Here is a 27,522-nt window from a genome sequence, read left to right on the forward strand (position 1 = left end):
TACAGTATATATTGCTGTTGTGGGTTATGCGATGTGTTATACACTTGGGGCAGCACATGTCTTCATTTCTCAGTGGTGAGGGGCGGTCGGGTAGCCTAGTGGTTAAAGCGTTCGCTCGTCACGCTGAAGACCCGGGTTCGATTCCCGACATGGGTACAATGTGTGAAGCCCATTTCTGGTGTCCCTCGCCGTGATATTGCTGGAATATTGCTAAAAGCGGCGTAAAACCGTACTCACTCACTCACTCACTCTCATTGGTGTGAAAAACCCAATAGCCTGGACTCAATGGAGTACAGATATACTGAATACCCAAGGAAAACTAGCAATACTCAGTGTGAATGATTACTTGGGGGCAAATACTCAGTGGCTTGAAAAATAACATGGATCTCAGATACTATCAGTTTGCTCTGCCCCTTTCACGAAAATCTAATTTTTCAATGGTAACCAGTTAGAAGCCAGGTTGACAACATGCGTAAGATAAATCTAGTTCACAGCTCTTGTTATATATAGTCCGTACGTCCCACCTGTTTGTTGCCGCGATATCTCAAGAACTAAACACTGGATTGTCTTCATATTTGGAACTATGGTGTATATACAGACTCCGCAGACACCAGTCGGTTTTGGTGACCTTGATCCCATTTTCAAGGTCACAGCAGACAAATCTGCTTTTAGAGTTGGAAAACGGTGTTGCCGCGATATCTCAAGAACTAAACACTGGATTGTCTTCATATTTGGAACTATGGTGTATATACAGACTCCGCAGACACCAGTCGGTTTTGGTCACCTTGATCCCATTTTCAAGGTCACAGCAGGCAAATCTGCTTTTGGAGTTAGAAAACAGTGTTGCCGCGATATCTCAAGAACTAATCGCTGGATTGTCTTCATATTTGGAACTATAGTGTATATACAGACACCGCATACACCTGTCAGATTTGGTGACCTTGACCCCATTTTTTGCTCTCAAGCCTATCCTGAGAAATCCCTTGCATCTTGGCAGTGGTTTAGACATGCTTGTGTCTATGGCGATACTGTGTACTGAAAGGTACCACTGATAGTGTGAGTGCAAAAGTTGAAGCCAATTCTTGTTCCATGGCCCTTCAGTGCCGCTAGACCGCCTCCATGGTCTAATGGTAGAGCATCCGCCCGGAGAGCGGAAGGTCATACCAAAAGACGTTAAAAGATGGTACTTGTTGTTACCCTGTCTGGCGCTCACCATTAAGGGGCTAAAACAAGGACTGGTCGGCTCGGAGATAGTATACTGTGTCTGAGTAGGGTATTCATGTTAAACTGCAGCATGGTATCTCAGTGAGCTAGCACTATAAATCGGCATCAGTCCAGACTAGTACAAACACACAAACACACACACACACACACACACACACACACACACGTGCATGCACGTCGCTATATAAGTGCAATAATCTTGGACACAGCGTTAAACCTAATTTCACCTCACCTTCAGTGCCACTAACTAACCAAGATAGAATCCTCATTCTAGTGTAACATTGACCCATGAACATGTAAATTGAGAAATTAGAGCTAGACTTTTTGTTACTTTCAGGAAATGATTTCGGACGCTTTGCTGGTGCCCATCAGGACAGGTTCGGAATTCCTCGGGCGTTTTATTCTAACATAGGCTTCAGTTTGGGTCTCCAGCACACTGACAAAGGAAAGCGCTCATTCCCATGCTCTCAGTGTGGAAAAGTGTTTGCAGATAGCAGTGCTAGACGCATCCACATCAATGCCATACATAACAACATGCTGTATCATTGTGTGTGTGGAAAGGTCTACAACTATCAGACAAATTATCTGAGACACAAGAAGACATGCTCCATGTGTGTATGAAGGGGTCATATTGTCTAAGCTTGCAAAGAAAGATTTTGTTTGCGAGTAATGACCGTTTAAGATGTTTTCACCTCATTCTCAAAGTAAAGATTGGATGTATTGGGCAACAGACGTCTTTGCTAAGTTTCCAAGGGGTCTCTCTGGGTTGAATTCGGGGCCGTCGGGTAGCCCAGTGGTTAAAGCGTTCGCTCGTCACACCGTAGAACTGGGTTCGATTCCCGACATGGGTACAATGTGTGAAGCCCATTTCTGGTGTCCCCGGCCGTGATATTTCTGGAATATTGCTAAAAGTGGTGTAAAACAATACTCACTCACTCACTCACTCACTCACTCACTGGGTTGAATTGGTCTCATGCCACTTGAATGAGCTGGTCAGGCTTAGTGATGATAGCATCTCATGTGAATTTTTGTCCATAGTTTCATTCACTGGTTTGTGTGGTCCACCCTTGATAACTTTCAGTGATGCTGGAATGTTGCTGACTGGGATCAAGCATCTTTCACTCACTCACCCTTCTAGATCTGTATTTACTGTGTATGTTTCCAGACTGATTCTGTAATCACAGTTGTCATCGGGTCCCTTCCTTGCTGGTAGTTTTACCGTTCTGACTCAAATCTATTTGTTGGGGTAGCACAGTGGCTAGTGTGTTCCCTTGCCATGTTATGTCTTTGGTGTTTGGTTCTCATTTCTAACTTCTAGGTTATGATGATTAGGAAGTGTGTGTTCATGGTGAAGAAAACCAGGTATTGATATTGGTGGGTACAATGTGGGAAGACCATTTTAATCTCTTCATTGGAATATTGCTTGCTGTGGCATAAACCCTGACTGCTATCTCTGACTGCTGGATATGAAAACACTTTACTTGATTTTCTGATGAACTGGAGGCAGTAAGTTATGTAGTGTGATTCTTCATGGTCAAGAATGAAGCTCAAGCCTAGTGGTTAAAGCGTTCACTTGTCACCCCGAAGACCCGGGTTTGATTCCCGACATGGGTACAATATGTGAAGCCCATTTCTGGTGTCCCCCGCCATGATATTGCTGGAATATTGCTAAAAGCGGCGTAAAACCATACTCAATCACTCACTCAAGGTCAAGAATTGATAAAATGAAGCCAAAATCATACACAGATCCAGAGGAGGGTGCTGTTCCCTTTTTACAGCATACCGACGCTTATACATTTAAGAGTTGTGTGGGCGATAGTATGCGTGAGCATTTTCCAACGCTTTCAACCTCATTTGGTCATGGTTATTCTTTTTACCAAACACAAGTTTACCTTGTCACAATAAGCACCATTAGAAACAGCTCCATCTCCCCTTGTTACAATCAACAGCAACTAGAACTTGACTTCTTGTTGTTTTCAGGTTTGCAGGGATTGGGCGGATATCTTTCCTTCCAACAGGATCAGTACCAGTTAGAATGTTTGGCTCTTACTGACCGGGTTGGGAGGAAGAAGGTGGGGATTCCGTGCCCTCACTGTGATAAGGTGTTCGTTGACACGAGCGGCAGAAGCAAGCATGTTAACGCTGTCCATAAGAATCGGGTGTATCAGTGTTGCTGTGGGAAAGTGTACAACTATCGATCAAACTACAGCCGGCACAAGAAGCACTGCCTCATGTGATCTGTCTGATACTGTTGTCATGAAACCGGATGTTCTTTGTGGTTGGCTTACTTTTGAGATACTTTAAGGGGATTTGTGGAAAGGAAACTGTTCCTTGTGCAACTTTTGAAATGTTGAACAAGATATTGATTAGACTGCAGACGGTCGAAGACACACTGTCCCTTGACCTACTGTTGAGATACTTGAGAAGGGGAATTGTGAAGAGGATATGGATGTGGTGAAACTTTTGAAATACTGAATTTGATATTGATCAAACGACAGACGGCACAAGAAACACTGCCTCATGTGGTCTTACTGATACTATTGTCATGAAAACCGATCTTCTTGTTGGTTTGTTGTTGAGATACTTGAGAAGGTGAATTGTGGAGATGAAATATTGAATTGGGTGGTTTGTTTGTTTAACGCCGCACTCAGCAATATTCCAGCTATATGACAGCGGTCTGTAAATAATCGAGTCTGGACCAGACAATCCAGTGATTGATATCATTGATTGACATGTATCAACCAAGTCAGCGAGCCTGACCACCCGATCCCGTTAGTCGCCTTTTACGACAAGCATATTCGCCATTTACGGGAAGCATGGGTTGCTGAAGACCTGTTCTATCCCGGAATCTTCATGGGTCGAAATATTGAATTAAGGCTTGGGTAATTGATATTCTTCATTCAGGTTAGAGCACGGGGTTTGGTCATGAACATGATATAATTTACATAAGCTGGTAATTTTAGAGCATTTTAGGTGTAGATTCTTGTGACGTAAACTAATGTTGATATCTTCATTGGCATGTTGTAAATTGTTATTTCTCTCATGATTGGATGAAGCATAGTTCTGGTTGTGACAGGATGTACCGAATCTTGACCAATGGTGCAATAACAGGAATGGCCGTTACCAGACAATTTCAGTTCCAAATGAGCTTCTTTTGGGGAAGGTTGAAACTGAAAGGATGAATGTCAACTGTAGAAGTAGCCTTTAAAATATCCTGTTTGCCATTGATAATTTGCTTCGAAATTGAGGTTTAGAAATTGCCTTTTTTGTTGCTTTCAGATGTTCATGGTTCTGGTTCTGTTGGCAGTTCTCAAGGCAATTTCCAGACACTTTGGCTTTCTCATTTGGCCCTCCCAGGCTCTTCCGAGACTAATAAACGGCGTTACCCTTGTGATAAGTGTGAAAAAATATTCTCTGACCACAGCACGAGGAGAAAACATATCAATGCCATACACAACAAACTTTTTTACCACTGCCTTTGTGGGAAGGTGTATAACTATCAGCAAAACTTCATCCGGCATAGGAAGTCGTGTTCTCTCTGCCACTGATGCTTTGGGGGATAGGATTTAAAAGGTTCATGTTTGTCATACACCTACATCATGTCGCCTTGGGGTAGCCTTGTTGTTAAAGTGTTCGCTCTTCAGGCCGTAGGCCGAGGTTCAATTCAGTACATGGTTACAATGTGTGAAGAACATTTGTGAAATATTGCTTCTCGGACATCAAAGTATTGTTTGATCCAGACTTGTTGGTCAATTAAACTGGCTTCACGTTTTGCTGTTTCAAATTGTTCAAAGTTTTTGGCATATTTTGATTATTGTATAAACATCCCAAACTCATGTTGGACTGAAATATATCTCAGTCACACTGTACCATGATCTAGATAAATGGTTGCATTCATCGCAGTGACGTTCCATTGTTAACTTGACTTGAAGGGGCTGTTTGCATGCCCTGCTTTAAGTTTGCTGAATAACAGTGTCTTCGTTAGTGGTGTCATGGTGGACTTAGATTTTTTTCTTCATTTCAGATGGTCATGGTATGCCAAGTTCATTTGGATCTCGGCAGCACAATTTCCAACAGGATAAACATTTCCACATGGAAATGTTTACCCGCCCCAGGCTCCGAGAACCTCCTCCGTCAGGAAGCTTTCCGTGTCCGCAATGTGACAAAGTGTTTTCTGGTAAAAGTGCGCGTCGCAATCACATCGAAGCCATTCATGAGAAGGTTTGCCACCAGTGTGTCTGTGGGAAGAGCTATAACTACATTCAAAGCTATCTTCGACACAAGAAGCAGTGTCAACTATTGGCTCTGTCTTGATGTCTCATCTGATGGCCCATCTGGAAAGGGATTTTGTTGGTAATCTTGAGTTTTTGAGCTGTTTTGTAGTAATGATATTGAGTGTTGCCCTCAAAAGTGTGGGGTTGGGCTTGATTTGAATCCTAAAGTAGAAGTCAAAAGACCATTTTTTTTTCTTTTAATCTGAGAATACAATTCACTCTGAAGTCACGCATTTGATGATACAGTTGGGTTCTATTATGGGCTGGGAAGTAGTTGGTTTTATGTAATCTCTAAAATAATACTGTGAAAGACGGAATTCTTTATGGTCATCAGAAGTGTATGGGTTTTTATACAGACCTACTTTTAGTTGGCTAGCTGTTCCTGATATATCAACCATGGTTAGAGCTGTAGAGGTAGCCATGTGGTTTCGGTGTCTGCTTCCTGCTTGTCCTGGTCTGATTCCCGATTTTGGAACAAGAACTGGATGAAAAGTCAACAGCATTACGTGTGTTCCTTCCACAACACTCTTTCATGGGGCGATGGCTTAGTCCAGTGGTTATAGCATTCACTTGTCAAACCAAAGGACCGCGTTTCATTCCAATGTGGGAACAATTTGTGAAGTCCATTTCTGTTGTCTGCCACTTCTGTATTACTGGAATATTGCTAACTGCAGAGTAAAACCATACTTGTACCTTTATGTGGTGTGTTGTCAACCATGGTTAGAGCTGTAGAGGTAGTCATGTGGTTTCGGTGTCTGCTTCCTGCTTGTCCTGGTTTGATTCCCGATTGTGGAACAAGAACTGGATGAAAAGTCAACAGCATTTAGGTGTTGCTTCCACAACACTCTTTCATGGGGCGGTGGCTTAGTCCAGTGGTTATAGCGTTCACTTGTCAAACCAAAGGACCGCGTTTCATTCCAATGTGGGAACAATTTGTGAAGTCCATTTCTGTTGTCTGCCACTTCTGTATTACTGGAATATTGCTAACTGCAGAGTAAAACCATACTTGTACCTTTATGTGGTGTGTTGTCAACCATGGTTAGAGCTGTAGAGGTAGTCATGTGGTTTCGGTGTCTGCTTCCTGCTTGTCCTGGTTTGATTCCCGATTGTGGAACAAGAACTGGATGAAAAGTCAACAGCATTTAGGTGTTGCTTCCACAACACTCTTTCATGGGGCGGTGGCTTAGTCCAGTGGTTATAGCGTTCACTTGTCAAACCAAAGGACCGCGTTTCATTCCAATGTGGGAACAATTTGTGAAGCCCATTTCTGTTGTCTGCCACTTCTGTATTGCTGGAATATTGCTAACTGCAGAGTAAAACCATACTCGTACCTTTATGTGGTGTGTTGTAGACCAAGAAATGACATCCATTTTGTAGATTACATTTTGTTTCCTTTGATTGCGTAACTGTGCCCCCATAGCATTCCAGGTCAGAAAGGACAAAATAAGGGATTGGGTTGTCAGGCGTAACTTGGCTGATTGAATCATGTAATGATGACACACATTCTCGTGTCTTTTGTAACTTCTTTGTTTGGTCCAGACTTGCAGCCCGCCGTGATAGGGCTGAAATGTCACTAACAGCAGCGGCAATATTCACTCTTTGACAACCTACCAGTCACTGTTCACTTTTAGGTTGGTTGGTTGGTTGGTTGGTTTGTTGTTTAACGCCGCACTCAGCAATATTCCAGCTATATGACGGCGGTCTGTAAATAATCGAGTCTTAGGACTAAGATTATGGTGGTCGTTGCATGTTCACGTTTCAACTTGTCACATACAAGATTTTGTTCCTTCAGACATTTCTGGGATACATGTAACAATCTGACATCTGTTAGTTTTGGTTCCCATTGTGTTGTGTCTGATGTGGCAGGAAGCAGAAAAGATGACTTTCTATTGGGGTTGATCGTGTGTGTATCCAAATGGCAGAAACTTCCACTGGCTTGAATGTTCCAAGCACTATATGTTACATTGCAGACAGTCACCCTTTGGCTGCCGACCCCTCTGAAGATTCAGATAAGAGTTGGCCATTACAGGATTGTCTGGTCCAGACTTGATTATTTACAGACCTGATTGTGGCTTTAAGCAACAAATAAACAAACATGATTTTGCTGGCAGGTGGTTGTCTTGCGGAAGATTTGGGATTAAGTTTTCAGTGCTGTGATACCCGGAATATTGTTGGCTAAAAGTTGTGTTGGACCATACTCACTCTCACACTATTGAATTTGGTTTTGTATTTGGATTCCCCAGCTTTCACATTCTATCAGCAACAGGTTTTTGAAATTATTGCCTAGCCACAGGTACATGAGACTCCAGTTTCTTTTTGTCAAAACCATGATACCTAATGACAGCATCCTTCAATCTTTCTTACCATTTACACGACTTTGTTTTCAACTATTTTGGTCAAGCGTTAAATGTTTTTTCAGAGACCGGTCGGTTGGTTTTGTGGAGATGATGTGACAGTTTACGATGGTCGACTAGAATGGAACCTTTTGTTGCTTTCAGGTGGTGGTCAGTTGTGGCAGGCGAGCTATGGAGGTCATCCCGTGATGCCCCACTTTAACAGGCCTGAGTCGTTAGGGAGCTATCCATGTCCCAAATGTCATAAAGTCTTTGCTAGTCACGGAGCCAAACGCAATCATGTCAATGCCATTCATGAAAATGTCTCGTTTACCTGTGTCTGTGGCAAGGTCTATAACTATCAGCAGAGCTTCGTGCGACACAAAAAGAGCTGCAATGTGCTGTTGCAAGCCTCAGGTTTGATCTGACAGAAGCCCTGCACAGACAACACTGGGGATTTCAGGTTAGAAAAGTTCCCCTAAAAACTCTGTTATTCACACGAGGTGATGAAATGGACCTCGTGGTCAGGCTTGATGACTTGGTTGATTGTGTCTATTGAAATCTTGGGGGCCGGGTGGCCCAGTCGATTTGCGATTTGCTGTGAAGAGTTGTATCCCTTGGGCACGCCAGAAACCTATGATTGTGGGTGTGAATTCTGGTTCGCCTTGATTATGTTTCTAGGTTTGTCAGCACCATACCCGTGGTATGATGCCATATTCTTGACTGTCATCTCATTAATCTTGACTGTCAGCACCATGCCAGTGGTATGATGCCATATTCTTGACTGTCATCTCATTAATCTTGACTGTCAGCACCATGCCCGTGGTATGATGCTATATTCTTGACTGTCGTCTCATTAATCTTGACTGTCAGCACCATGCCCGTGGTATGATGCCATATTCTTGACTGTCATCTCATTAATCTTGAGCGATATCATCATGAAGGTTCACTGTTGTGCATTGACAGTTTTTGTGTTACAGCAAGCAGGTAAATCATTGGAACACCAGCATGATCTTAACATGGAATTTTTGGGGTAGCAAAGTAGTTACAGCATTGGCTCACCACGACAATGGTCAGGATTTCGATTCACCACAAGATTTGATTCACCACATGGGTATAATGTGTGAGGGCATTTCTGGTGTCCCCCAGCAGCGATATTGTTGGAATATAGCTAAGAGCCGTGTGAAACATACCTCACTCACTCAATTTACACAGGGTTCTGAACTGGTTTATGGAGCAATTGTTTTTAGTTCTGTTTATGTTGCTAGGCAAGTTGGAATTGTAATATTCCTTTGCTTCAGAAGAAAATTTTATTTCTATTTTTCAAAAGGGTGGTATGAAACCAACAAGTTTTATTTCTTTGGCAAGAAAATTTCATCTTCAATCAGATATTGTGCACAATAAGACAAGCCAGGTCATTATATAAAACACAGTTCAATAAGAGCTGAATGGTTCAGCGTAATGTGAAGAAGTTGCAGATTAAAGTAATTGAATTGCCAATTTCTTTGAAAGGACTAGATCAAATTTTTTGTTACTTTCAGATTATCATGGTTTGGACAGCATTTCTGGATATAGCCAGTCCAGCCATTGTCTGGAGGAGGTTCATGGACTTAGGTTCCAAGATCATCAGTTGCCCAGCTTGGCTTCCAAAGATAGCTTGTTCCATCTTGCACATAATCGTGATCAAACGTCAACAGGCTTTCCATGTTCGGTGTGTGACAAAGTGTTCTCTAGTAATGGGGCTAGGTGGAATCATGTGTCCTCGGTCCACAATAAGGTTCAGTTCTCCTGTGTGTGTGGCAAGGTCTATCTCTATTGTCAGGGTCTCAGCAGGCACAAGAAGACATGTCACATGTTGACAGCTGTGGCCAGTAGTCACCTTGACCTGCCCCAGGAGTCACCTTGACCTGCCCCAGGAGTCACCTTGACCTACCCCAGGAGTCACCTTGACCTGCCCCAGGAGTCACCTTGACCTGCCCCAGTAGTCACCTTGACCTGCCCCAGTAGTCACCTTGACCTACCCCAGGAGTCACCTTGACCTGCCCCAGGAGTCACCTTGACCTGCCCCAGTAGTCACCTTGACCTGCCCCAGGAGTCAGCTTGACCTGCCCCATGAGTGATGTTTTCAATCATATGATGTTGCTCAAGGGTTGTTCGTTATCATTGGATTTGGATCTTGGAAGATTACGAAATAAGGAGAAAACTTAGTTTGATGGTTATTAATTCTTGTTTTTCTTGTGTTTCCTGTAGTTCATTTCAAAATAATTTCGGAATCTTTATTTTGGTCAGGTTAGTTCAGTTATTCTATAGGTTTTGATCAGCTGCCAGTTCCATGATCGCCAAGAATAGAGTTCAGATCTTTGTGTGACACAGGGTGTGGGAAGCCATAAACAGGAACCGATTCATATGATGTCATAATGCCGTGCTTTTATGAACCCAGACGTTACATAAAAGAGTAGGGGTGGTGGGGTAGCCTTGTGGGTAAAGTGTCGCCGGTCATGCCTAAGGCTCGGGTTCAATTCCCCACATGGGTACAATGTGCGAAGCCTTTATTGGGTGTCCCAAGCAGTAATATGGATGAAATATTGCTAAAAGCGATGTAAAACCAAACATTAAAGTCTTGTCTAGACTATCTTTCTCTTCTGCCTTAGGCTTTCTTTGAGATTAAATTTTTATCCTTTCTTTTCATTGGCTTTCACTTAGCTTTCTTACTCTTTGACTTTCATCAGTGCGTGTGTGTTCTTGCTATTGACCACTTGGTGCCAACCAATAACACCCCAGTCATGACAGTGCTTGTTTCTTTCAGGTTGTCATGGTTATAGGAGTTCATACTTTGGTAGCACACACCATCCTGGCATGTCTCATCTGCAGGAGTTACGGCCCGAGATCACGGGGTCGCATCAGTGCCCCGACTGTGGTAAAATGTTCATGACCTCGCGAGCACGGACTCTCCATGTTGAAGCTGTTCACCAGCAGCTGGACTTCACCTGTGTGTGTGGCAAGGCCTACAAGTACAGGACTGGCTTGCAGAGACACCTACGGCAGAGCAAACCCTGCGCTCTCACCATGAACCCCAGTCCCTTAGCTCCAACGAGTGTAATGCATCCTGACTATTCCACCTCTGTCATTACATGGGACCCTAGCGAGTAAGGGGAGAGGCACACATGTGGCCCAGTCGTCTGAGGCGCCGCGATTCGCTGTGCAGAGTTGCGTCCCTATGGCACGCCAGAAACCTATGATTGTGGGTTTGAATCCCGGTTCGCCCCGATTATGTTTCTAGGTTTGTCAGCACCATACCAGTGCTTGTGGGTTTCAACGAAGTGGTAAACGTCTGAGACCTGCATCACTTCGGGCTTTCCTCCCACATTAAGCTGACACGCCTTGATATAACTGGAATACTGTTACTCACCTAGTGAGTGAAGTGTTTGATTTTGATCATCTTGGGTTAAAGTTCTATTCTCTCTGTTGACGGGGTGGTGGGTAGCCTAGTAGTTGAAGCGTTCGCTTGTCACAGGAAAGATCTGGGTTCGAGTCCCTACATGAGTAAAATGTATGAAGCTCATTTCTGCTGTCCCCAGACGTGTTTTTGCTGCAATATTCCTAAAAGCTGTGAAAAGCAGTACTTACTCTCTGTCATGGAATGCTTTTATGATTGTTAATTCCACGTGCCTCTGGATGACTGTTCTGCCGTCGTAGTAATGGAGACAAAAACATCAAGTCTTAGGGATAGTCATGTCGTCTGTGGGTGCACGGTGTCTTGATCGTCTAAGAAACCAATTATCATGGTGCTCAATCCCTGTATGCACTGATATGTTGCTACATTTATCAGCACAAGACCTGCATTGTTTTGGACTTTTCTTATAATAAGCTGACACTCCAAGATATAACTGGAATACTGTTCATAAAGGCATAATCGGCTCATGTCTGTCCCTGACAAACATTGAAACAAGTAAAACAACACTCACAAACCTTGTCTGACATTTTCTTGTTTGTTGACATGTGGATACATGGACGTTTCATGGTTTTCCATGGATACACAGAGGATCTTCATGTCATTGCTGTCTTGATGCATCGTACTCAGAAGTTAACCAACACCGACAATTGTTTTTTCTTAAGCTTACTTTGAGTAGAAAAGTATGATCATGTTGGGTTGTTAGGTCAAGGGAATGTGGGGTAGTCTAGTGGTTAAAGTGTTTGCTCGTCACCCCGAAGACCCGAAATACCGTACAACATAACGACCGAATAACTCAGTTATTAGCTAATGGACCAAAGCTGAAATTACAAAAAAAACAAGCATGTAAAAATAGAGCACTGGATTGTTTTGGCGCGAGTGAGTGAGTGAGTGTCAGCTTGATGTGGAGGAAAAGCCTGACATGGTACAGGCTGTAGACGTTCTGGGACGTTCGGTAGCCTAGTGGTTAAAGTGTTTGCTCGTCACCCCGAAGATCTGGGTTCGATTCCCCACATGGGCATATTGGTGAAGCCCATTTTCTGGTGTCCCCAGTGTGATATTGCTGGAATAGTGCTAAAAGCGGCATAAAACCATACTATCTCACTCACTCACTGATATTGCTTGAATAGAGCTAAAAGCGGCATAAAACCATACTCTCTCACTCGCTCACTGCAAGGTCAAGATTGGTATCATGATTGATGACACAATTTTCTCATGGACCTCATGGCAGGAAGGGGTTTTGTGAAGCTGTCAGAAATCAAGCCCACTCCCTTTGATGATAGGGAGGTATTCATCACAGCTGAGGGGCGGTCGGGTAGTCTTGTGGTTAAAGCGTTCGCTCGTCACGCCGAAGACCCGGGTTCGATTCCCGACATGGGTACAATGTGTGAAGCCCATTTCTGGTGTCCCCCGCCGTGATATTGCTGGAATATTGCTAAAAGCGACGTAGAATCAAACTCACTCACTCACTCATCACAGCTGAAGCCGGAACCAGTGTAGCTTAGAAGTGATAGCAGAAATATGTTGATAGTATTATGATAAAGTTATAATTTAGGTTGTTGTAATAAATATCCTTCCAGTGGGAGAGTGCCTTTTCATGTAACCTCTTGGTCGTCTTCCTTTTTTGTTTCACTGTTTTCATACAATGCAGGGTCATTATGATTGGTCGGTTGGTTGGTTGGTTTGTTGTTAAACGCCCCACTCAGCAGTATTCAAGCTATATGACGGCGGTCCGTAACTAATTGAGTCTGGACCAGACACTCCAGTGATTAATATCATAGGCATCGCAATTGGGATCGATGACATGCATCAACCAAGTCAGAGAGCCTGACCACCCGATCCCGTTAGTCGCCTTTTATGACAAGCATGGGTTGGTGAAGACCTATTCTACCCTGGATCTTCACGGGTCGTGGTCACTACAAGATACTTACGGCCTGACTTCATGAGAAACAGAAAGTTTATAATATGCTTGTGCCTTGTTTCATTATACCCTTAGTTCTTGAAATTGTTCATGTGTTAATTTTGTTTTTGTCCTACAGTTATCACATTCATTTTGTAGCTGATGCATCTGCATAAGATAATTCAGTTTTCAATTGTCACATTAAGAAACTGATGTGACAGGAGAGAAATTGTTACTCAGCCAAAAGCAGTGTATTATTTATTCTCTGAAAATAGACGGTATTTATTTCTGATTCATCAAAAGCATGGATCATCAGGTGATTTGGTTACAATCTTCATCACACTGACTCCCCTCCATTGCTGAAAGTCAATGCCATGGAAGCTTGTTAATTTTTCTAGCTGTATAGGGTATAATGTTTTGAAACTCACACCGTGTACATGATTATGATCATGATTTTGTTTTCAATTTGATTTCATCTGTTGAAGTTTGAGAAGTTCAGATCCATATCAACACCGAACTGGTATTATATGTCACTTTTGCAGTCCATGTTTTTTTCTCAACTAAAGTCCGGAGTTGTACATACTGATTATGCAGCCACACCTACTCCATGTCGTACAGGGGGCACGGGTGGCCCAGTCGTCTAAGAGGCCATGATTCGCTGTGCAGAGTTGTGTCCCTTGGGCACGCCAGAAAGCTATGATTGTGGGTTCAAATCTCGGTTGGCCCCGATTATGTTTCTAGGTTTGTCAGCACCATACCTGTGCTCGTGGGTTTCACCGAAGTGGTAAACGTCTGAGACCTGCATCACTTCGGGCTTTCCTCCCACATAAAGCTGACACGCTGTGATATAACTGGAATACTGTTAAAAGCGGTGTTAAACCCAACTCACTCACTCACTCACTCACCATAATGTACATAAAAGAACTGATATCTCAGCGAAGTTTGAGATAATATATATATATATATGCAACTCAACTTTCGTTAAGGATAATCAGATATGTCATCCCAGTTAAATATACATTCAGCATTCTGAGAATCAGTATGGTATATCATGGAAAGATGAAAAACATCCCTATCAAAAGTGTCGCAGTATATATATATATATACTACTCAAAACAAGTTAAACAACACCCACAATGGGAAGGCTATGTGTTGCAATACCAACCAGTCGTTACATATTAACTGTAGTCATGTAAAAATATAAAGTGTTCTTTCACTTGTTTTTGAGTAGTATATAACAGAAAGAATTATTAACAAACTAATAAATAGACCCCATAGATAAATGGAAGACTATGAAAATATGAACAACAAAATTGCTGTTCTCTCAACAATAAAACTACAAAAAAACAACTTGGCTCTAGTGAGGGTATGTAGCTTCTGAGGAACATGATTAAAGAAGTATAACAAGCGACAAGTGCATCACAGCTTTGTTTTCAGAAGAGATGATCTGTATTTACTAAAGATCTGTTTGTTGTAAACAACAGTGCAAGCATGTATATAGTCAGAGATAACCATTTTCAGGTTCAGTGTTCATGAGACATACTGACCATTTTCTATGTACATAGTCCAGGGACTTAGGAACAATGTGTTCAGTGTTATATCAGCATTTGAAGCCTGTTCTGATCTTTTTGTGTGTTGGAAGGCTGTTTCAATATGACCTGTGTTTATAATAAAGAAATGAAACCAGACAAGACTCTTTGTGATGTTTCATGATCTGCTGTGTATTAAGATTCCAAAAGAACCATTCTCACGATCTCAGCGATGGAGATGTCTGCTTCATCTGAGGCTGCAATGACGGTGTGGACAGTGCGCATGCAGCCCCATGGGCACATATTGTTTGTTTGTTGTTTAATGCCGCACTCAGCAATACTCCAGCTATATGACGGCAATCTGTAAATAATCGAGTCTGGACCACACAATCCAGTGATTGATGACATGAACATTGATCCACGCAATTGGGATTGATGGCGTGCATCAACAAAGTCAGCGAGTCTGACCACCCGATCCCGTTAGTCGCCTCTTACGATAAGCAAGTCATCTTTTACGGCAAGCATGGGTTGCTGAAGACCTATTCTACACCCAATCTTCACGGATAGGGCGGATATTGAGGCAGATGGTACATCTTGCTTGTTATAGAAGCCAACAAAAATTGAGGGTGGGGGGAGAAGGCAATGCTGGATGCGGACATTGACACTAAACTTGGCCTGAAACATTGTAATCACATATAAGAACACCCCAAAATAGCCTGAAATTGGATATCTTTTGCCAAAGGAGGAGATGGGGTAGCCTTGTTGCTAAAGTGTTTGCTCGTCACACCGAGGACCCAGGTTCCATTCCCAACATGGGTACAATGTGTGAAGCCCATTTCTGGTATCCACTGCCATGATATTGCTGGAATATTGCTGAAAGCAGTACTCACTCACTCTTTTGGCAAAGACAAACTGACTGGAGCTTGGGGTTGGTGCTGTCCGTGCTTGTTCATCTCATGACAAGGGCTGGGTATTGGCCAAATGTTGTGTTGTAGTAGAATGTGATAAGGATCTAAATATTACTCAGTATGGTCAGTCACCACCATTTTGTAATCATGGATATAGCAATGTGAGAGAAATATCACTTCCAGATTTGCGCCGTTTTGTCGATAAATTTGGATGGGAAACATCATATGTGAATGAATTCCTGTGCAGATTTTAGGTTAAACGATACAATTTCTGTATTTATTACAAAGAGTACTGGAACACAGAAACAATATTGCAAATATCGTTTGAAAAGCGCATTGCAGTATAAGAGTATATCAGTAACACCTTGCAGTCCTGTGTCAAAGTTTATTTATCTTTAAGGAAAAATTCCCATCAGAAAGGATATGTTTGTGTCCATTTGGATCAAATATGTCCGAATCGTAGGCTACCAAATTTTGAAATTTTAAGAAATCAAATTAACTGGTTCTCATCCCTGTTTCAGGAAATGGTTGTGACAATTCTCAGTTGAAAGAAATATGGAGGTATCCTTCAGGATCTCTTGAGGAACTTGTCCAGCCCTCTCTTGTGCCCACGGGTTACTTGTTGGGAGATTTCTCTCAGTTTGACCACCCCCGGGGGAGCAGGGTCTCTCACATTCAGTGTGAAGAGTGTGGGAAAACCTTCACTCAGTATATTGCCAAGAAGATCCACATGGAGTCTGTACATATGAATGTGACCTATACCTGTGTGTGTGGGAAGGTGTATCGGTACCGTAGGGCGTTGCGGAGGCACATGAAGAACCAGGGCTGCAAGGGGGCACAGCAGTAATTATGTAAGTCTAAGGAACTAGATTAAGCACTTCAAGAGCCTGTGTTCAAGAGGAGAGGTGAATGGTGAATGGGGTATAGCTTTGCGTTCAGGATTATTGCACATATATAGCGACATGCCAAGTTCCTTCCCAGCGCGTGACACCTTCGTTACACTCTCGGTAACATCGCTGCCACCAGTGTGGGCGTGACCATTACAAGAACCTTGAAATTTGGCCTCTAACCCCAAATGTAGTAACATTCACACTTTTGTTTATGTCTTAGGGAATGCCATCATAGTGAATTTTGAAAAGGTTTACGACTGACCATGTTTTCCAGATGGATTTACTTTGTTGTTTGTATCATCAGATTGGTTCGAGATTGCAGACTAACGGAAAATCAACCAACTTCTCCCTTACATTCTTACTATATCAGTAACATGATAGTTTTAATAAAAAAGATATTCAAATTGACAAAAAAAGAAAGTAATTTAGCAGGGGTAAGTGTATTCTGCATCACGACAGTCGTCACTTGTTTGTAAACACAACGGTCATTCGGTTGCGAGTTCAACTCCAAGCATGGTTGGGGTTACCTATCACAGTGGGGAGTTTTGACTGGTGGCAGTGATAGTATAGAGAGCTCTGCGAACAGACTATCGCTGAGAGGAGCTTGGCAACATACATGTGTGTGGGGGTGCGTAGCAGCAGTTATATCGTCCTATTGCTGAGCGCCAGGCAGGGTAACTACAAATACCATCTTTTAACGTCTTTTGGTATGACGCCAACCTTCTGCTTTCCGGGCAGACGCTCTATCCACTAGAGGCGGTGTTCAAGAAGTACTTGTCTTCAAAAAGGGGGACGGCACTGTGTGGTGGTTCAAGATCAACTCAGCACATGAACGAGCAAGGTTTGACTTCCAACATGGGTACCCTTCGTGAAGGAACTTTCTGGTTTCCTCTTTAGTGATGTGGCGTGGTCAGGTAGCCGGGTAGTCTAGTGGTTAAAGCGTCTGGTCATCATGCCGAAGACCAAGGTTCGATTCCTGACATGGTTAAAAGGTGTGAAGCCCAATTCTGGTGTCCCCCGCCGTGGTATTGCTGGAATATTGCTAAAAGCGGCGTAAAACCATACTCACACATTCACTCCATAATGATGTTGCTGGAATGTTCTACAAGTGGGGATGTCTTCACAAACGAAGTTTACATGTGAAATTACACTTGGAAATTATTTGTCATTACAGCCCTAAATGTGAGGCAACAAGTGTTTGTAAACAGGTTGTTTGAATATATAATATCGTAAAATACAACACACTGTCCTCTGTGAAGGGAATCAGTATATAATGGACCAAACTAACATCTGCTGTTATGATGTTATTCTTCGCCTAACATACGGAAATCAAGAATTGAATTGAATTAAGAATTGCAGACAGTTTATCTTTGGTCATTCATGATATCAAACCATTAAGCTTTGAATGAGTCGACTTTGAATAAAGAAATACAATTAACCTACCAGCACAGAATTCAAGACATTTCTTGTATTTGGGAGGTCATAAGATTGACAAATTTATCCTTTGCCAGATAGAGCCTCAGTTCTAGAGTCTTCAGGTTAAGAATTTCAGGACACAAATTCTTTCTGCGTAACTGTCCTTGGTTGATCAATATTCAAGATTTGCGCACAGATTATTGAGAAAGAAAAGTTTTTTTCAACATTTTTTTATTTCTGGATAGAGAAACAGTTGATGAGACGATGTTATAAGGCAAGGGACATATCATTTGAGAGAAGCAATTTATTCAGACAAAGAATTAATTACATTAAGAATGCTTTGCTATGAGGAGACAGAACTTCTTGTGATGAATGATCCAATTACACCTCTCTGGAGATTGTGTTTTTGAAAAGGGACGAGGCTGCAAATACAGCCAGACCAAAGAGTAGGGGAGGGCACGCTAAATAAGGTATTTCTATGTCATGAAGATGACGTCTTTGTCTTATTTTTCTCAACAAGGAAACACTGTGAGGTCATATGCCTTCAATTGACCAATCGACATTGAGAATCAATGCTCTGCACATCACATGACTGCATCCTTGCTAATGTTTTGTTTGTTGTTTAACACCGCACTCGGCAATATTCCAGAATAATGACAGTGGTCTGTAAATGTCTGGACCAGACAGTCCAGTGATTGACAACATGATCATCGATCTCCATTGAACTTGTTTTTGTTTGTTTGTTCTTTAACGCCGCACTCGGCAATATTCCAGCTATGTGACGGCAGTCTGTAAATAATCAAATCTGGACCAGACAGTCTAGCGATTGACAACATGAGCATGGATCCACGCAGAGCTTGTGGCCTTTTAGATACCATTTTATTACGGAGAGGTTGGTTTCCATGGCTATCATTTATTTCTTATGCAGAAAACTGGCAATGATGAGTTTATGTCATGTGTTTTGCATGGTCTGTGATACCCTTTGGATTTTTACACCAGATATTGGGGCGGTCGTGTAGCCTAGTGGTTAAAGCGTTGGCTCGTCACGCCAAAGACCCGGGTTCGATTCCCGATATGGGTACAATGTGTGAAGCCCATTTCTGGTGTCCCCCGCCGTGATATTGCTAGAATATTGCTATAAGCGGTGTAAAACCATACTCACTCACTACACCAGATATGAATCCTGTGAAATCAAAGAATGTTTTTCAGAACAAAAAAATATCTGTTGCCTTCAAGTCTTTTCCCCATCTTTTATTGCAATGTTTCCCACCATCACTGATCTGAGAATGGGTGAAGTAGCTTTCATATTTTCTTCCTTGCAGGTTATGGGACTCTGGATTCAAACCTATTTCTTGATGCGGGTTCTTTACATTCTTTGACAAGAACTGGACTTATCATTGGGCGAACATCATCAGGGGAGGCTTCATTGTCCAGGACTGCTCATCAATCGGATTCACAAATTGGCTACAAGTGCGATGAATGTGGCAAAGTGTTCACTGAAACTGGGACCAGAAAAGCTCACTGGGAATCGGTTCACAACAACGTGACCTATTCCTGTCCGTGTGGGAGGGTGTACAAGTACCGAAGCGGGTTCAGGAGACATAGGTTGTTGTGTCCTCAAGGACTCGGGGCAGACCCTATCAAGAGTTCCACTGGGGACCTGTCTTGATGTAGTGTGATGTCTGACAGGTCCTTTTATCATGTCACTTGACAGTGAGACTGGAAAGAGATGGATTGACTTGCAGCCTGTCACCTTATCCAAAGCATTGGTCTAAGAAACTTTATAAGGTCCTTCATGTTAACACTAAATTGAACTGAGTATGTTGCTGAAAGGAAAGGTCGGTCAAGTTGATTCTTGTTCGTTTCGTCTTGTAAGCACAGCCTTTGAAGGTCATCCATCATCTACAAGTAAAGATGAAGATATTCAGTGTATGTTTCTAAAGGAAAAGGATGGTAAAGTTGACTTAAAGAGTTAGCCATCATTCTGTGACATAAAGTTGTTGTTGGTGATCTAGATAATGTGTTGGCTGGGATAAGGGTAACAACTGGAACGAGCAGCAGGGAATATGTTGCTTTTTTGGACCTGCTGGAGGATGTGACCCAGGCTTGACCTTGTTATTGAGACTTCTGGAAGACTTTTAGTTCTAGTTCATTACAAGTTCGGTTTTTCACATCTTGCCATAATTGACAGGCCCTTTCAACTTTGTTAGATGCTACTCCGAGTTGATCGACTGCTGACTTGGATGCATGTTCAAAAAGCTGGCTCCTCTGTCACATCCTGCCACAAAGTGTATTCCTACTCATGGAATGCTTATCAATGTCGTCATATGTATCTGTTTTCATTTTTTGTTATAAAGCTGTTGCTGAGAACGTATGTTGTGAAATGGAATACAAAGTTTTGTACGAATCCCTGTACGAATTCCTACAGTTTATACATCGTTTTTTCGATTCATGCCTTATTGAATCAAAAAAACATAAACAGTCAATCCTTAAATGTCAGCATTTCAAAAATATACACAAAATTATCTAAAAATTTGTTTGACAAATATATGGCTTGATAGAAGCTGTTCCATTTTGTTGCTTTCAGATTATGGCAACGTGGGGTCTGAACTATATCTAGAGGAAAGTTCCTTGCATGATCTGGCCCGAGCTGGAGTGCACATGGGAGGAAGCATCTCCATGAGAGGCCCGGTGTTATCTCCACAAGGGACACAGCATCATCAGCCTTGTGGACAGATTGGCTACAAGTGCGATGAATGTGGCAAAGTGTTCACTGAGACTGGGACCAGGAAAGCTCACTGGGAATCGGTTCACAACAACATGACCTATTCCTGTCCGTGTGGGAGGGTGTACAAGTACCGCAGCGGGTTCAGGCTACACCGACAGAAGTGTCCTCAAGCTGTTGGTGTGGAACCCATTAAAGGGCGGAGTGCAAACTGAAAAAAAAAACCCATGGGTTTCTAATTAGTCTCCCATTGGCTACTCCTCAGCAGTGTAGATTTTATCTGCCCATGAGTGACAGAGCTTTAACGGTTTTGCTGCATGGTGAGAGCCTGACGAGGTCAAAGGTTAAGCATGGAATTTGCTACAAGAATAAACGTGCCTTGTAGTAAATCCTGAATCCAACTACACTTTCTCTACAAATTCAGAAGAAAAAAGACAATCATTTGTTAACCATATATGACATTTTACTTATTCATGAATGTACATATTTTCAAAAAATGAGTTCTAAGACAAAGTAATATTCACAAAAAGTTTCAATCACAGCAGATGAAGCTCTCTTAAAGGGGGACTCTGCTTGGGTAGTTGGCAGGGTGATTCAAGTTATCAAAGACCATTTTGTTTTGTGTGGCAACTCAAACTTTTTGATGTATATTGATCCAGGAGTTGATGGTTTCTTCATCATTCACAGACGGGACCTGGAGTCCGTTCCGAAAGTGATCGTAGCGCTAAAGTTATCGTAACTCTCATACTTCAATTTAGACTTACGAATGTCTTTGTGCTACATTCACCTTGTGGAATGGAGCCCTGATTTTACACAAGGCTGGGAACACATTGTGACTGGACTGACACGTGCAGCCGCCCATGGAGAATAGTCTCCACTCAATCATGATGAATATTGCCTTCCCTGATGTGTAAACTCCTCAAGGCCAGATTCCAGGAACTGTTTCATTCAGCAAGGACCTTTATCATTTCCTTGTGTTTCTGTATGATCTCTGTATAATTTGATGAAAATAATTTGTCGAAACATTGACGCTTGACATTTTGTGTTCAGTAATTGTTATGGTCAAATCTGAATAAATCATTGATTTGTGATGGGATTTTGCCTTTGTGACCAGACGCTGCAACTTCATACACCAGAAGGAACTTAATGAACTTGTCACTGTGACAAAGAAGTATTCATGGGGCAACCAGACAGTTCTGTGTGAAGTAATAAGTGAGATTGCTATGTCTGTATACGATATATAATCGAACATATGGCGTGGTTTGATGGATTGAAGTACACGACAAGGGGAGATAACTAACTCACTCTCTTAATCATGTTTTGCAGACCTGGGCTCCGTTCCACAAAACGATCTTGGCACTAAGACAATCGTAACTCCCATAGTTAAACATAGACTTATGGCAGTTAAGATTGCTTTGAGGAATGGGGCTCTGGAAGGAAATATGGACCCAATGTCATGCTATCAATTTTTTTTTTTTTATATATGTCAACCATGTGGCATACCTTCATCGCAAGGGGGAACTTGAGTCCATATTTTTTCTATCCATCAGAGCTTGCATTTTTAACAATAGCAGCCCTATTGATCAATCAAACCTTCATACTGGGGAGAGGGGAGGTCGGGTAGCCTAGTGGTTAAAAGCGTTGGCTCGTCACGCCGAAGACCCGGGTTCGATTCCCGATATGGGTACAATGTGTGAAGCCCATTTCTGGTGTCCCCCGCAGTGATATTGCTGGAATATTGCTAAAAGCGACGTAAAACCATACTCACTCACTCACTCACTCATACTGGGGAGCAATGTAGGGGATTTGGGGATGAGTGAAATGGTCCAGATGAATCACTGCATGGATTTATGTTGTAAAGTTTGTATCTCCTCCACTGTAGTGTGAGATAGATCAGCCCCGTGCAGTGGAATATTATAGGAACACACCTCAAGGATACCAGAACCCCCTTAATTTTGAAGGCTGACGAAGCTCACTCATTTAGATGGGTGGTTATGTGGATTTCCCACTTGGGACCCATTCTTGGTGTGGCTTGCCCTGATTTGACTGGAGTAGAAACTAACTCATTCACTCAGATAAACAGGTTGTTCTGTTCTATGACTGGTTCCAGCTAAGTCTGACCACTCATCTTTGTTTTTTGGACGAGGCTTATGTCCTTTTAGTTTCTATTCCAGAAGTTGGGGGCGGTCGGGTAGCTTAGTGGTTAAAGCGTTCGCTCGTCACACCCAAAACCCGGGTTCGATTCCCGACATGGGTACAATGTGTGAAGCCCATTTCTGGTGTCCCCCACCGCGATATTGTTGGAATATTGCTAAAAGCGGTGTAAAACCATACTCACTCACTCACTCCAGAAGTTGAATTTATGTTGTAATGGGATATTTGGAATAGTGAATATTTGTTTCCCCTTTTAACGATCAGATAGCTGAGTTAGCAGACTTCACTGGTTGTATTTTGTGACAAAGACGTTTCTATACGCAGTTAAAGAAAACTCTCACACTAACTCGGACATTTCCTGAGTGCTTCCTTCATCTGTTGGAATGGGACACAATGGACACCCAGAGTTACTGCTATTATCTCTTGTTCTTTCAGATAATGGAACAGTTGGTTCAGTCCATCATTTTGAAGGCAGTTCATACCATATGGTGTCAGGTGTTGGAAGAGAAGTCTTGTTGGCTACTTCCAGTGTGCCACCTAGTGGCTGTAGGTGTGAGGTTTGTGGGAAGATGTTCACGGATCCCGGCACCAAGAAGGCCCACAAGGAGGCCATCCACGACAACGTCACCTACCTCTGCCCCTGTGGCAAGGTCTACAAGTACCGTTGTGGCTTCCGTAAACACAGACAGAGTTGTCCCCAGGCCCTGGGCGCAGATCCTATCAAGCAGTATAATTATTTCCTGTGAGGCTTCCAATTTGTACGATGTGAGTTGCTGTGGTTTCTCTTAAACATGAGAAGGTTAGGTGTCCAAACAATATGTTTCTTTCTGAAATAAATCATTTATTGCTGCAATGTCAAATGGAGGGTGTGGAGATCTTGCATGATGACACTGTGGTGTTCTTGATGGTGAGGATAAGTATGAAGTCGCCCCAGTCTTGCCCGGTCACAACTTGTGTTGTAGGTTGTCTCTGTTCTGTCCGCGGGGGCACGGGTGGCCCAGTCGTCTAAGGCGCCGCGATTCGCTGTGCAGAGTTGCATCCCTTGGGCACACCAGAAACCTATTATTGTGGGTTCGAATCCCGGTTCAACCCGATTATGTTTCTAGGTTTGTCAGCACCATACCCATGCTCGTGGGTTTCACCGAAGTGGTAAACGTCTAAGACCTGCATCACTTTGGGCTTTCCTCCCACATTAAGCTGACACGCCGTGATATAACTGGAATACTGTTGAAAGCGGCGATAAACCCAACTCACTCACTGTTCTGTCCGCTCTACTGGTTGAACTTTGTTGACTACCCAGGCCCAGAGGGGAACTCCGGGTTAGAATTGGTCACCAGCAACTTACTCCAGTTGTGACAGGTGACCGGGACCCTTGGTGATCCAGCTTAGAATTGGTCCCCAGCTTGAGGTGACTGGAGGGTCAGGCTTTGTGATTGAGTTGATTCTGTGTCATTATTCCCGGTTGGCTATGATCGTTGTCCATGATATCAATCACTGGTTAGTCTGGTTTAAACTTGGATTATTTGCAGGCTCCTGACATAATGCAGAGTGCGCCCTAAGCAACAAGCAAAAAGCTTTCAGTTAGTCACCGACCCAGACATTATTTACAGGCTGACATGATATAATGTGAAAACAAGCAATGTCAAACAACATGAACTCACTGCTTCCTTCTACCGACGTATACTACTCAACTTTTGATAGGAGTAATCAGATAGTATCATTCTATTTAATACACACTTGACATATGAGAATCTTTTTTGTGTATCATGGAAATATCAAAGTATCCCAATCAACCGTGGAGCTATGTTCCGCTGACCACCTCTAGTATTGGGCATTTTAACATGATTTGATGGACAGTTCCTTTATGCAATAGTGTTTTCTTCTTTTTTTTTCAATTATGTCATATTATCTGTGTAAAAAATCAGCTGCAATTTTTTTTTTGTTCCTTTCAGATCCTGGAACTGTCCATCATTCAAACCCAAATATGCCTGGCCTGTCCCTCCATCCTGGGGGCGGGACTCCCCTGGTGCCAGGATTGTTTGCAAAGGACATAGACTTCAGTCTACTCATGCAAACGTCCCGATTGTCTGAAATTCCCCAGGATCAGGCAGGGTATAGGTGTGACATTTGTGGCAAGATCTTCACAGATCCAGGCACTAGGAAGGCACACAAGGAGGCTATACATGACAATGTGACCTACTCGTGTCCGTGTGGGAGAGTGTACAAGTACAGATGCTCCTTCAGGAAGCATCGGCAGACCTGCCCACAAGGCTTGGGGTCAGACCCCATCAAGAATTACAATGTTGATCTGTCAGGGTGATGGAAAGACACAGGGATAGGGTTCAGAGACTGGCCCCCAGAGCTGTGGTCAGACCCCATCAAGAATTACAATGTTGATCTGTCAGGGTGATGGAAAGACACAGGGATAGGGTTCAGAGAGCTCATGGGTTGGAAAGTGGAGGCAGACTTGCCCCCAGAGCTGTGGTCAGACCCCATCAAGAATTTTAATGCTCACTCCTCAGGGTGGTTGAATGTCACAAGGATAGGGTTATCTGTCTTGAAGCATAGTTCAGGGATTTATCAAGGTTTCCAAACTCTGCCCTTGACAGACAAACCAAAAAAGCATTGTTTTGTTCAAAATTGGGATTCAAGAAAATAATACTTTCTTAAATTCAGTTGTATTTTTAACCTTGCTGAGAATCCAATTATATAAAACTAAGCATCAAGGCTCTTCCTCTATTTGGTCCAGATATCAGGACAATTCACCTCTACAGCCATAACATTTGTACCCACCATATTAACAGGAAATGGGGCATTTTTGATTCCTCTGTGGGAATGATTGCTTCAGAATTTGGACCTTTATTCAGGTGCAACATGCGCAGAGATTAAGATGAAGATCAAATTGCAGTATTATTTTCTTGAGGTTAGGACCTTGTTTAATTGTCTTATAGAACCTTCAGTTTGTGATGTTGGGATTTTATTGAAATGTTTTAGTTTCATTCAAAAGTTATTTTGCAGAAAGACAGTTTTGTGTTGTGTTTTACATTTACAATATTAAACGTCAACACCAGAGTACAATCAGTCTTGAGTATCTTCCGAAACAGATTTCAACAAATGAAACCAGTTGATCAAAAGTCGTAGCTTCAAATGATCAAGTGTCCCAGCTTCCTTTCCTCAAATGCCCGAGCTCCAAATGATCCGGTGTCCTTTCCTCAAATGCCCGAGCTCCAAATGATCCGGTGTCCTTTCCTCAAATGCCCGAGCTCCAAATGATCCGATGTCCTTTTGTCAAATGCCCGAGCTCCAAATGATCCGGTGTCCTTTCCTCAAATGCCCGAGCTCCAAATGATCCGATGTCCTTTTGTCAAATGCCCGAGCTCCAAATGATCCGATGTCCTTTCCTCAAATCTCCAAGCTCTAAATGATCCGATGTCCTTTCTTCAAATTATCAAACGGCCTCATTTGTTCAGCTCTATCCAGCGATATGTTCAACCTTGCTTGTGGAAGCAAACATAGCCCTGTGGTTATTTGCAGGACTGGATGATACTTTGATTGTTGGTGGCCAATCATGACGTTGTTTCTGAAGGTCATGGAGCATTGCATTGCATGTCATGACATCATGGAGATCGAGAATGAACATGAACTTTGCAGTTCTTTTGTAATCACAGAAACAGACCTGGAAGGACAAGAATCATGCTTGTATGGGGGATTAGTATGTTCTATTATGTAATTATTATATTATTAATTTGAACATCTCACCAGAGCTCCAGATAAGCTTTTGGTGTTGTGGGTATTTTACCCATGCATTGTAAAATCATTGGGTATCAGTAATTCTATCTGGGTATTCAAATTTCTGTTACCCACTAGTTTTTACACATGTGGGTATTTCAGTTAAATATTTAAAATCACTAATCATCTAGTCCCTGCAAACTGGTGTCGTGTAGGTTCGAGAGCTTTATAGGACTCAAAAATACCACGATTCTTCCACAAAAGAGTGTGATGGCAAATGATCATGATGTAACTGTCATCGTGGAGTTTGGCAAGATTGACGGGATGCCTGTTTCAAAATAAGTTCCCGATTTGTTAATTGAATGCGCAGGGTTACTTCACAATATTTTGATGATACGCACAAGTTTTGTGTTTGTAGCTTATCTGTAATGTTCGTTGCGTATTTGATACACTTGGATTTTATTTTACTGCATATTTCTGCAATTCTGATGCGTATTTTACGCAGATACGCAGCTTATCTGGGGCCCTGTCACACTTTCCAATTTATAACTGCTCAATACAACCCAAGCAGCCTGTAAGGTGCCAGGAGGTTAATAGTCACATTACTATACTACCGGGTACCCATTCACTGCTGGTGACCAAAGACATTTTAAACAGTTGCTTGCCGAAGGAGATATTGTGTTACATGTGCTTCAGTGTGGGGCAGCACTGATGCCCTAGAAACTCTCGGGGGTTTGGGTAGCTTAGTGATTAAGGCACTCACTCACCACGCTAAAGGCCCGTGTTTGATTCCCCACATGGGTACAGTGTGAAGCCCATTGTAATGTTCCCAGCCATTATATTGCTGGAATATTGCTAAATGCATTATAAAACCATACTCACCCACTCACTCATGTACACTGTTTAACTTATATTTTAGTATTTTCTTGTCCAGAGAAAGATTTATTTTGCTTCTTTAAAGAAACGCCTTTGACCCACTGTTCCTGGAT

The 27,522-nt window shown here is 42.6% G+C and overlaps 1 protein-coding gene across 14 annotated transcripts in view; it reads left to right on the forward strand.

Annotated features, from left to right (window-relative positions):
- Positions 1-27,522, forward strand: part of LOC139447229 (uncharacterized) — an 87,026-nt gene that overhangs the window by 33,758 nt on the left and 25,746 nt on the right. The window contains exons 2-3 of one of the 14 annotated variants that reach the window (XM_071228478.1): positions 16,141-16,470; positions 24,757-24,777. The exons of 4 other annotated variants lie outside the window; for them this stretch is intronic. In XM_071228478.1, coding sequence (XP_071084579.1) covers positions 16,141-16,466 — 326 coding nt within the window. In that variant the 3' untranslated portion in view covers positions 16,467-16,470; positions 24,757-24,777. Of the gene's footprint in view, positions 1-3,204; positions 3,794-5,248; positions 5,634-9,372; positions 9,808-10,637; positions 12,029-16,140; positions 16,471-19,247; positions 19,763-20,512; positions 21,677-24,756; positions 26,507-27,522 lie in introns of those variants that run through there. 9 more of the 14 variants (XM_071228476.1, XM_071228467.1, XM_071228470.1 and 6 more) reach the window with 9 other exon arrangements.

This window comes from Haliotis cracherodii, unplaced genomic scaffold, assembly GCF_022045235.1.
Source record: "Haliotis cracherodii isolate W230 unplaced genomic scaffold, xgHalCrac1.p SCAF_7, whole genome shotgun sequence".
Taxonomy (NCBI): Eukaryota; Metazoa; Mollusca; class Gastropoda; order Lepetellida; family Haliotidae; genus Haliotis; species Haliotis cracherodii.